This window comes from Crinia signifera, chromosome 1 (assembly GCF_055691185.1).
Source record: "Crinia signifera chromosome 1, ASM5569118v1, whole genome shotgun sequence".
Classification (NCBI taxonomy): domain Eukaryota; kingdom Metazoa; phylum Chordata; class Amphibia; order Anura; family Myobatrachidae; genus Crinia; species Crinia signifera.
Window position 1 is genome coordinate 258839602 of NC_139217.1, and position 12278 is coordinate 258851879.

Here is a 12278-nt window from a genome sequence, read left to right on the forward strand (position 1 = left end):
TGGCACCCATGTAATGTGAGGTCTTGGAAATGCCCAGATTTGCATCAATTATAATCTCATGATTCTGTAGATTATCAGAGGACATGACAGGGGGTACCTGGTGGAAAAGGGGATTTTTGTACGAATTTACCGTTCTAATCCCTTTCTCTGAGTCCATCCTGGTGACTCAGCTCAACCATGGGATGTAGGAGGGTCCGCAGGAGCAAGGCACCTATGCTGACTTCTTTGAGAGGCAGGCTCCTCCCTTCTGCATCCCAGAATTCCTTAGTTCAATTTCTAAAGCACACTAGGATACATTACTCAGTACAACGCCTGAACATATTAATATGCACAATCAAAATAACCAATAACATGACAATACATGAACGGTATAAATTTAATGAGTGTAAGGGAGGGATCACTGTGTCGCCAGGATGGACTCAGAGAAAGGGATTCGAACAGTATGTTCTTACAAAAATCCCCTTTTCTCTTTCATCCATCCTGGTGACACAGCTCAACCATGGGACGTTCCTTTGGGAGGGTACGCTCAGGCTTACAGTTCTCATCACTGCTTGCCCAAATGAAGCGTCCTCCGACACAAACTCATGGAACCTATAGAATTTGGTAAAGGTATGAACAGAGGACCAGGTGGCAGCCCTGCATAGCTGCTCCGCTGTAGCCCCATAACGCACAGCCCAAGAGGAATCAACTGACCTTGTGGTATGGGCATTTATCCTGGAGGGAATCGATCTGCTTACCTTAGAGTAGGCAAAGGCAATTACTGACCTTAACCATCTAGCAATGGTCTGCTTAGAAGCAGGCAAATCAGTTTTGCGAATATCCTTTACTCTCTCAACATAGATGCGCAAAGCACGTACAGCATCCAGTTTCTTCAACGTGTCCCTATTTCTAGCCTCCTCGGGAGGGCAAAACACCAGGAGTACAATCTCAGATTTTAAATGAAAATTTTACAGTACCTTAGGTAGAAACTTAGGTACTGTATGAAGCACAGCCCTGACATCATGGAAAATCAGAAACGGAGACTTGCAAGACAAGGCCCCCAATTCTGAAACTCGCCTAGCCAAAGTTATGGCCAATAAAAAGGTAAGTTTCCAAGAAAGAAATTTAAGATCAGCTGACCTTAAAGGCTCAAACTGAGGTTTTTCTAACACTGAAAAAAACTAGACAGGTCCCAAGGCGCCACCGGCTGCCTATATGGGGGTTTACGTCTCATGACTCACTGCAAAAAAAGTGTGTACTTCAGGTAAAAGAGCTACGCTTTTCTGAAAGTAAATGGATAAGGCCGACAACTGTACCTTTAAAGTAAAGAAAGTATATGTATACACGCGCTAGAAATAATGTAAAAATAAAAAGTTTAGGAATTTATTAAACAAATATATTTCACTGGCCAGTGATACTAAACAGTATTAAAAACAGATATAATATTAATAACTGATTGGTTCTCTTGTAAAAACAGCCTTCAGCTTGTTAATATACACTCTCCTAGGATGGTCTAGATCCAAGTGTAATTTCATGAGTATTGTCAATCATGCATCAACATTTATGCTTTCTTGGGACAGAGAAGGAAAAAGAAAGAAAAAAAAAAAAAGTCCCCTAAAAAAAAGAAAAAAAGTTCTTTAATGTCCGCTGTCTGGCCAGACACAGTTTAAAACAAGAAGAGAGCAGATCCCAGATTTATGTGGCTGCTGACTGACCAGCTACTGTTAGTGTAGTGCTGGGTTGTAATATTGCAGTACTTCATCTGATGAAGCCGCTGACACCTTACAGGAGGCGGAGAAACGCGTCATATGACTCTAAGCTACTCTCACCATTCCTTTCTGGAGCTCCAGAATACAATTCCTAACCTGCCTGCAAAAAAAGCAAGTACTGCAATATTACAACCCAGCACTACACCAACAGTAGCTGGTCAGTCAGCAGCCACATAAAACTGGGATCCGCTCTCTTCTTGTTTTAAACTGTGTCTGGCCAGACAGCGGACATTAAAGAACTTTTTTCTTTTTTATAGGGGACAGTTTTTTTTTTCTTCTTTTTTCCTTCTCTGTCCCAAGAAAGCATAAATGTTGATGCATGATTGACAATACTCATGAAATTACACTTGGATCTAGACCAGTGGTTCCCAACCTGGGGTACTCTGCAGACCAGTTGGGGGTACTTGAAAATAACATTGGTAATGTTGGAAGAAGGAAAAATCTTTTGATGGCGGCAGAAGACTCCCATTGCCATGGAGACAAACCACGTTGTGTCCCTTTTTGGTTCTGTCTGCAGCGTCATTAGTGTCTCCATGTGCTTTTGGCTGACCAGCAATCCACTAGGAGCTACCTACGCTGCCCTCAGACATCAGCAATCATCTGCCCCGTGTCAGGTGTCAAGAAAGCAGTGGCATTAATCCTACAGGCATTAGTGGGAACCCCAATGACAGTACACAGGCAGCGGCCAGACACAGAGGATTCCTTACTGCATACTACTCCTCCACTACTCCTAAATATAAGGACACGCATTAGTACACGCATACTGCTAACTTCCAGTACACTTATAAGTACTGTGGATATTTCAAATTGAGATGAGGGGGTACTCATAAATTAAAAGTCTATTTAAGGGGTACAGGAGATAAAAAAGGTTGGAAACTACTGATCTAGACCATCCTAGGAGAGTGTATATTAACAAGCTAAAGGCTGTTTTTACAAGAGAACCAATCAGTTATTAATATTATATATGTTTTTAATACTGTTTAGTATCACTGGCCAGTGAAATATATTTGTTTAATAAATTCCTAAACTTTTTATTTTTACATTGTTTCTACCGCATGTATCCATATACTTTCTTTACTTTGTTTCTACACTGGGAATTGGCATCTCCCTTTCACGCTGCCTGAACCATAAATGCAAGAGAGATTCCCTCTAGACTAGTTATGTTTTAAAAAAAATTCTCTTCATATATTGGTATACATTAATTCAGCTCCATTAGTGGATTTAACAGCAATTTTGGGTTGACAGTGAAAAGCCCCGGTTTCTATCCTCCAGCGTTGTACCTTTAAAGACTGCAGGCTGAGCCCTGCTGAAAACCCATCCTGGAGAAATTCCAAGAGTCTACTGACCTTGAACCTAGAGGTGTGTACCTTTTGTCATTCACACCACCTGATATAGATCTTCCAAACACGATAGATGCCCCTGAGACTGGCAGCGGTCATGAAAACCAGCCAATTCACCAAGCAAACGGAAAGCCCCATTTGCAGAGACTCCAGATCCGTCCACCAGATCAAGGAGTCCCTTGTCTCCTGAGACAGCAACAGCCGTTCCTGTTTCATGGTTTTTGAATTTCCTGACAAACAGGACAGAATGTTCCACTGAAAGATTCTGGAGTGAAACCTCGCAAACTGCAGTGTCTCGAAGGTTGCCACCATCTTGACTTCACTCCCTGCCATACTGTTGGATTTGGAGACTGAAGAATCAACAGGACTAACTGGTGAATGTATGTGGCACCCCAGGGGGTACCCCTTTTATTCCTGTACCCCCAGGTTGTTAACATTGCAGCCAATACTGCCAGAACAGGTCCTCTCCCCTGTCAGCAGGGCTGTGAGGGGTTAACAGACACATCTAGTGTCCCAGCTCCCCTGCAGACAGGAAGCTGGGAGGTCAGAGGTGATCCCAGCAGCAGTGTGAGAGTGAGGAGAGGAGCAGCATGGCATGGCTGCAGCAGAGTGAAAAGCAGTGTGACAAGTGAGGACAGGACCACATGTGGAGAGGACACAGCTTGGCATGCTGTGGTGGACAGAGACAGCAGCTGCATACAGAGTGTGTGCCTGTGGGAGAAGGAGCCACAAGTGAGAGAAGTGATTGGCAGGAGGAAGCAACTGCAGAATTTAGTACAGGTACCCTGATAACACACAGCCCTTGTCCATGAACCCCTTCAGAATATGCCCTGAGAGACTGCCCCTGTATCCACCTGAAGGCACCCCACAGTACCCCTGGTGCCCAGGCAGTGCATATCAGGCAGCACTGGCCCCTTCTTGTCCCTGTACGTGCAGCAGCCACAGATAGCTCAGCCCAGGCCACGCAGCTGCAAATGAACCATGTTTAATTCCTTACAGTGAGGCCTGAAAGAGACACTTATTCACCTCCCACTATAAAGGCATGTGAGCACAGAAGGCTGCAGGAAAAGGACACCTTACTGCTAGCAGCCCGGAGAGAGAGACAGATACTGTTCTAGTAGGCTTTGTTTATATGCAGCACCCTCCATTGGAAGCCTATGCTGTACATCACAAATAACTGCTCCAAAGCACCACCACTACAAGTACCTGTTCTAATATACCTGTTGGATTATAAATACTGGGCGCCGTACAACCATACTTTACAGCGACCTCTGCAGGACATCCACACATGGAACAATATATTATAGGTTCAATCATACTTCACAATATATCTCCACCTTGTGAGCAGTTTACTCAAGGGATTGATAGACTGAGAAGTTTATTCTTTTATTTGTGCTGTGATTGATGATTATCTTTGACATTATTTTATGATATGTGACTATTGCGAGTATCTGATATTATTACATATTCTAGTGAGACGTTATACCTGCTAGTTATTACAAGATGTGATTTAACCTGAGTTTTGCTTTGATACAGAATATTTGAAATTGGTAGTAATGTTTGCAGCGGTGACCAGTTAATTCCTTAGTTAATAAATATTGTTGTCACTGTCACTTTGTGTGCTAGTTACTGTGTGGGTGTGTTGCTTGGGGTGTTCATCCCTCTGCCACAGGCTCCTGCTAAAGAAGAAGAAGTTGTTGAGCCCACCCTTCATCTGGAAACCAAGGACGACACTACACCAGCGACCCCGGTGAGTGCATTACATCTCACCCACCGAGTCAGTGAGCCCGTCACATGTCCACGGCTTTGGACTCCGGAAGAAACACATGATGTAGGTGTGTGTCCAAGATCACCCTCCAGAAACTGAAGTCTCTCTATGGGTGTAAAATGAGACTTCAGGAGATTTAATAACCACACATGGTCTCGGAAAAACTGTGTCGCAATGGCCAGATGTTCCTGCAACTTCTCCGCCGACTCCGCTTTAAACAGGAGGTCATCCAAGTATGGGATAATCACTATCCCCTTTAGCCTGAGAGCCGCTGCCATGACAGCCATTCCTTTTGGGAAGACTCTCGCGCTGTGGCCAGGCCAAAAGGAAGAGCCTGGAACTGTAAATGATTCTCTTCTGCCACGAAACTTAGTAAAGACTAATGTTCCTTGCAGATAGACACATAAAGATAAGCATCTTGGATGTCTACCGATGCTAGAAATTCTCCCGACTCTATGCTTAAAAACACTGATCGAAGAAATTCAATGCGAAAATGGTCCACCCACAGGTGTAGGTTTAAAGATTTCAAATTTAGAATGGGTCTGAAGGACCCGTCTAGTTTGGGGACCAAGAAAAGAAGGGAATAAAATCCTCTCTTTCTTTCTTTCTTCCTGAGGTACCGGGACCATCACTCCCTTCTCGAGAAGGGGTGTTGCCGCCCCCAAGAGGGCTTTCCGCAAACAAGCTTCCCGTTGTAGGGGTGTTGGTAGAAATCTCTTTGGGGAAGGCCGGCTGAGATTTATTCTGTAACCCTGAGAAATGATGTACAATACCCAAGGGTCCGTGGTGGAGATGTTCCACATGTCCCAAAACTGCAGGAGGCGACCCCCCACTCTGAACCCAGAATGGGGAGTCTCTGCCCCATCATGCAGAGGACTTATCCTCACTCTTGGATGGGTGCTTCTTAGCAAAGGCCCCGAAAAGGGATCTGGGTTCCCTCTCCTTACTGGCTGGAAACTTTCCCCTTCCTGCCTGTCCTCTGTTAGATCATAGCTGCACCCCCTTGAAAGGAGGAACCAAAAGGACAGCTTAAAAGCAGGGAGCCAGTTCAGGGCTCACCCCGGGGCCCAGGAAACCTCTCTACAAGGAGGTTGAAGCGCTGTGCAGATACGGCAGACAGCATCCCTCTGCACACAGAGAGCTGACAGGACGCGCTTCTGTCAGCCTCTGCTGCGCTCTCAGTGTGCATAAACTTCCTGTGTAAGTTACACACTGTGCCTGCACTAACTAGTGAAAATGAATCAAATAAAAAACACCTAGCTACTCTAACACAAAACGGCTGCAGCACGCAGCCAGTCAGCACAGCACCCACTCTGGTGAGCACCTAAAACGAACTGAGGAATTCTAGGATGCAGAAGGGAGGAGCCTGCCTCTCAAAGAAGTCAGCATGGGTGCCTTGCTCCTGCGGACCCTCCTACATCCTATGGTTGAGCTGTGTAGCCAGGATGGATGAAAGAGAAAGAGCATTCCAATTACAAAGTTGTGCAGACATTCAACATTCCATGATCTATAGTGTCACGTGTGTACTGGATATACCTCAAGGTAGCCATTACCACCCACAAAGGACAGTGCAGTGACCGACCACAGGTGCTTAATGATCTTGACTAGTGCCTGGTAAGAACTATCCATCTTAAGAGACAAGAGACACTGGCCCTTATTCTGGTTCAAGCTTTCTGATAAAATCCTTCTTAGATGGACAAAACCATGTGCACTTCAGGGGGGGGGGGGGCTAGATGTAACACATGCAGAGATATTTAAATTTGGGTTAGTTATTTTATTTTAGCTTCTATGGGATATGGGCGAAAAAAAAACACGAGACTGCCCCTGTTAACACTATGACATTGGACACATCCCCTTATCTTGCTAATGACATCCCTATTTGCACTCTGGACAACATGTGGCTTGGCCCATGAGTCATGTTTTAAGCTGTTTCCAGCTGATGGTAGAGTTCAGGTGTGGACAGACCCCATGAGGCCATGGACCCAATTGTCAACAAGGCACCATGCAGGCTTGTGGTGGTTTCATAATGGTGTGGGGTGCTATCACATGGCATGGGTTGGGTCTGCCTGAACACATCATTGACCAATACCCACTATGTTGCAGTACATGGTGACAATTTAAAACCCTTCATGGACTTTATTCACCCCCCAAACTATGGAATACTCCAGCTAGATAATGCACCATGTCATTGGTCCCAAGTTGTCCAAAATTGTTTTGATGGTCATTGTAGAAAGTTCAGATAAATGGTGTGGCCACCATGTTTGCACAACAAATATAAGAGAGCTGTGGGAAGCTATGCAGGCAGCATATGTCAACATCTGTGAAGAAGTCTTTTGTCCATTTGTGGAATTGAATCAATATAAAGTTTGACACAGTGTATATATGGATTATCACATTATGCAGGGATGTATATAAATGTGTATAGCATAAACCCATGTATGTCTACCTCTAAGGGCGGTATTCAATTAACCAGAATCGCCAAGTTTTATGGCGATTCTGTGTTTTTTTCGTGTCTGACGGTGATTTTTGGAGCTCCTAATGCGAATCACCCTATTCAATGACCTATAATCGCCGATAAGGACCGGTGAATGAAGCACCAATCGCCAAATGTTATTCTCTACAAATCGCCGTTTTTAGTCTATAGGATTTTGCATGGGGAATCGACGGTAGTCGAGGGGAATCGCCAAAAGTGTATTCAATGAGAAGTTGGCGATTCCTTTTTCTTGTTACATATCGCCGTTCCTCACCGAGTGTCCCTCGTCATCTTTTTCTGGTGAACTTTTATAGGAACATGTCAAATAATTGGTTTTAAGTGTTCTATTTAACTGTGCAAGTGTAATGTATTATTATTTGCTGCCCTTGTGTGATGTGATGGTCGTAGAAGTGCTATACAAATATATATTTAATTTTTTGAGGTATTTTTTTTTTCTCCCACAAAGCACTGTTCTTACCCATGGTGCACCTCACTTACCCATGATTCTCCTCCCCACCTCACTCCTTCGTTTGGCCTTTGTGCAGATTACCCAGATTTTGCCGTCTGCTGTATTGGAAGCGTTTATTCAGGGTAATTTGCATTTTTCTTGCATTTCACTGCAATTTTTTAAACACTGACGACATTAATGAAGCTGTTTAGGGAAACGCAGGGTTGGCTGAGAATCGCCGTTAGGGCCGGCGATTCTCAGCCACGTTGAATAGGGTGACTCGGCGACTCCCCACGAATCCCCATGCATGGCGATTGGCAGCAAAAAAACGGCGATTGGCTGGCGAATGAAAAAACTGAATCGCTGTGACCAACGATTCAGCTCATTGAATACCGCCCTAAATGTTCCACTAAAGGTTTACTATATACAGTTTATAAAAATCTAATTTTGAACATCTTCATTCTTAGCATGTGATGGCATTTTTCAGATCAAGACAGTGGGTGATTGGTAGAAGGAGTGTGTGATAACAAGAACGTGAAAGGGATAGGTAGTTTGTGAAATGGATAAACAGTGGGTGACAGTGAGTGCCTGAAAGATATAGACTGATGATGACAGGGATATGCAGTGTTTGTGTGGAAGGTATAGGCAGAGGGTGAAATAATTAGGGTTAAAGGTATAGACAGTGGGTGCAGGGAGAGAAAGTGGGTGAAAGGGAGAGGCAGTAGGTGATGGAAAGTAGAGAGGTAGAGGACAAAAGAAAGATGGTCTGACAAACAAGAAAGAAGGACTGACTAACCCACAAAGTACCATGTTTTTTAAGTTTGTCAACAGAGAGAATGGCATAAACATTTATATTTAATAATTCATATAAACATTGTGCACTAAATACTGCTCACAAATATACATAAATACTAGAGATAATCAGAGTATCTAAATCAGGATAGATATAAATGGAGACACTAATAGTTGCTCAGAGTGTCTATCAAGCAGTGAAAGAATGGAGGAGTTGCCCATAGCAACCAATCAGCATCCACATATCGTTTTCTATAATAAACTTTATAAATGCTTCCTTAAATCTGATTGGTTGCTATGGGCAACTTATTCACTGGTCCACATCTCCACTCTTTTCAATGCTTGATATATCAACATCAGTCTCTGTCCAATTTCGGGATCATTTCCACACTATAACAAAATCTCTGATTATTCTTAAGTTATTCTCTAACAAAAATGAAAAGGAATTAGATTCAGAAAATATTAATGCAATGTAATGGGGTATTTTTACATATTAATACTAGAAAATTATGAGAGGTAACTGTATCAAGCTAAATAATATATTTTCAGTGCCCAAGACGGAGCATCCTAAGTACCAGCATGACCTCCCAGTCCTGAGGAATGTACCTGCATCTGCTCTCCACATCCAAGCATCAGACAGAATCTTCCAGCTTGCAAAACCTAAAACTCGCAAAGCAATATTTGAAGGGTATGACCCATACAGGATCTCCCCTGCTGCTAAGAGTGCCTATGCATCCCCTAGAGTTGTTGAGCTCTGCATGCCTCCTGCTCGCAGGCATATCATAAGAAAGTCTTGAATATTATTCTTACAGCTACATCTGTATAGAGGAATCAACTGTATTTAAAATTACATATATTTTAAAAAAATCTATGATTTTGGCTTTGTTTTTGTCAGTGACAAATTAAAGTACTTTGTTATTCTAATGCTTCTCAAACACTGAGCACTACACGGAGGATACGGCTGACAGAATATTAGTTCAAGGATAAGTATCATCCATTACAGTAGAATCCTTATCTATATTCCAGGTTATGATATTTGCTTTTCAATACAAGACCAGTTTTTGCTTTTAGTTTGTTTACGAGTGTGCTGGGCATAAAAAGTTACAAATTAAGTGTCCTCTGTTCCTCCCACATAACAGTTAGGTCTATGAGAGGCCTACTACTTTTTGGTATCTACTGAAAGCAGAGGCAGAACTAGCAGCGGTGAAGATTATACATTTTTATGAGTCACGCTGACTCAAACGTTGCTGCAGCAGCACCCATAGCCAGTCTGACTCCCCCAGTAAATTACAGTAATGCACTGCCGATTCTGAACACTGCTGTCTGTGGTCTGTGCCTTTAAAAAAGGAAAGAAGATGCCACTCTTTCTACTTGCAGCCCTCCATGCTTTGCAGTCCTGGGCCAAGGTAAGTTAATTGTAATATATGCAATAACTGTACTTATCACCCACTCCCTGTCACCAACTCCTTCTTCCTGTTACCCATTGTCTTCATCTTTCATCCTCTCCCTGACACCCACTTCCTCTTCTTGTTACTCACTGTTTATACCTTTTAACCTCTCTCTGTCACCAACTGGCTCTTCCTGTCAACCTATTCCCATCACATTCTGCATCTCCTCATCACCTTCTCCATCTTTCTTTTGTCCTAACCCTCTTTAATTTCAGTCACCTACTGCCTCTTCCTGTCAGCCACTGCCTCACCCTGTCACTCACTTTCTCTCCCTGCCACCCACTGTATATACCTTTTCTCTCTCCCTGCCACCCACTGTCTATACCTTTAACCCTAACCATTTCACTTTCTGTCTATAGCTTCTGTCTATAGCTTCCGCACACACTGCATATCATCATTAGTCTATATCTTTCATGCACTCCCTGTCACCCACTGTCTATACCTTTCATAAACTACCTATTCCTTTAACTTTCTTTTTATCATACACTCCTTCTACCTGTCACCCACTGTCTTGACCTTTTACCCTCTCCGTGTCACCCACTGTCAACCCTTGTCACCCACTCTCTTCCTGTCACCCACTGCATCTCCCTTGTCACTCTGTCCATGTCACCCTCTGCCTCTCCCTGTCACCCTATGTTAGGCACAAGGTGCCGGGAACCCAAAGTGGAGGTATCGACACGGCTCAGACGTGCTAGGAGACCCGGTAACTGTGAAGCTAAATGGGTCCTAGCTGGTAATCATCACCGGTCGACATATACCACAGGGAGATAAACAGGGAAATGAAGGGCGATAGCCCTGGAGGCCCACTGGGTAATAGCGAGGGCAGGTGACTGACCAGGAGGTGGAGATGGTCAGCACCGGTAGGAAGGGAACTGTCTCAGCCCCTAACTCCGTTGTCACCCTGTACGTTCAACGGTATGTGCGGAGGCCCTAGATCTTCTCGCACGGCAGCCACGTTTGAAGCACGGGTTAAGCCTGTACAACTCCGGTGCCCTCCAAAGCGTTTTAGGTGGTGGCGACAACGTACCGTTGGAGGAACGAGGTGGACAAGGGGAGAACTGACTGAATAACCCCGGTGGCCGAGACAGGTGACAGGGAGATGGATGAAGGGAATGGACGGGAACCCTGGTAACCCCTAAAGACTGTAACCTAGCACTAATACAACACATAAAATAATAAACCACGGTACAGCAGGAATAAATGGTAATAAGGAGTGAGTAACGATACCACTCCGGGGTACAAGGCAGAAGGCAGGAATATCTCCAAGGAAACTGCAGGAAGCCGGAAGCCAGGAAAAAGTCTGCACAGATCCTCTGAGCTGCAGGATCCACCGACCACAGGCAGGGAGAGTAATGCGGGGCTAAGAGCTGGAGAGGCCCCCAGTACGAAGCAGGGAAGGAACTGCGGAATGAGCTGAGGAAACGAGAGAGACACCCCAGGGTGCCTAATGAATCCTATAACCAGCGACTTGCTGGGCTGGGCAGCCTCCATTTAAAGGAGAGCGTGTGCGCACAGCACACTGTGCGGGGCGCGTCGTGATGACGCGGCGGGGACAGACGCCGGGCGGCAGTGGAGCGTGGTTGCCAAGCAACGCCCCGATGCTCGGACGCCGGGCGTGACGTCACCGACGCTCAGGACGTTGCCGACGCTCGGGGCGTTGCTGAGCAACGTCCTGATAGTCAGAGGACCGCCCGCCGTGCAGCTTGGAGGACGGAGAGGCGGCTGCACGGCGGCGGCATCTGACAGTACCCCCCCCTTGAGGAGAGGTCAACCGACCTCTGAAACCGGGCTTGTCAGGAAAAGACTGAAAAAACCTCCTTTTGAGTGAAGGAGCATGGAGATCCTGATCAGCGACCCACGACCTCTCTTCAGGTCCAAAACCTTTCCAATGCACTAAAAAGAAGATCCTCCCTCTGGAAGTTTTTGAATCCAGGATGGAATCAACCACATACTCCTTTTGGCCATGACGTAAGATGGGCACTGGCCTGCGGACAACCGGTTGGAGAGCAGGTTTGAAAAGAGAGCAATGGAACGTGTTGTAGATCCTGAGAGAGCGGGGCAGCCCTACTTTAAAAGCGACCGGGTTAACCTTTTTGATAATCCTGTAGGGACCGATGAAACGTGGACCCAATTTGCGCGAGAACTGCCGGAGCTTGATATTCTTGGTAGAAAGCCAGACCCAGTCCCCAACCTTGAACAGGCACGGTCTCCTGTGGCGGTCAGAGAAGTGTTTGGCTGACCTGGCAGCAGAGAGGAGCGCT

General features: G+C 45.1%; 1 protein-coding gene across 1 annotated transcript in view; it reads left to right on the forward strand.

Moving 5' to 3' along the window:
• The window catches only part of SPMAP2 (sperm microtubule associated protein 2), a 33168-nt gene extending 23643 nt beyond the window's left edge, over positions 1 to 9525 (forward strand). Inside the window, exon 7 of the mRNA XM_083158292.1 lies at positions 9119 to 9525. Coding sequence (XP_083014418.1) covers positions 9119 to 9366 — 248 coding nt within the window. The 3' untranslated portion in view covers positions 9367 to 9525. The remainder of the gene's footprint in view (positions 1 to 9118) is intronic.
• Positions 9526 to 12278: the final 2753 nt, after the last annotated feature.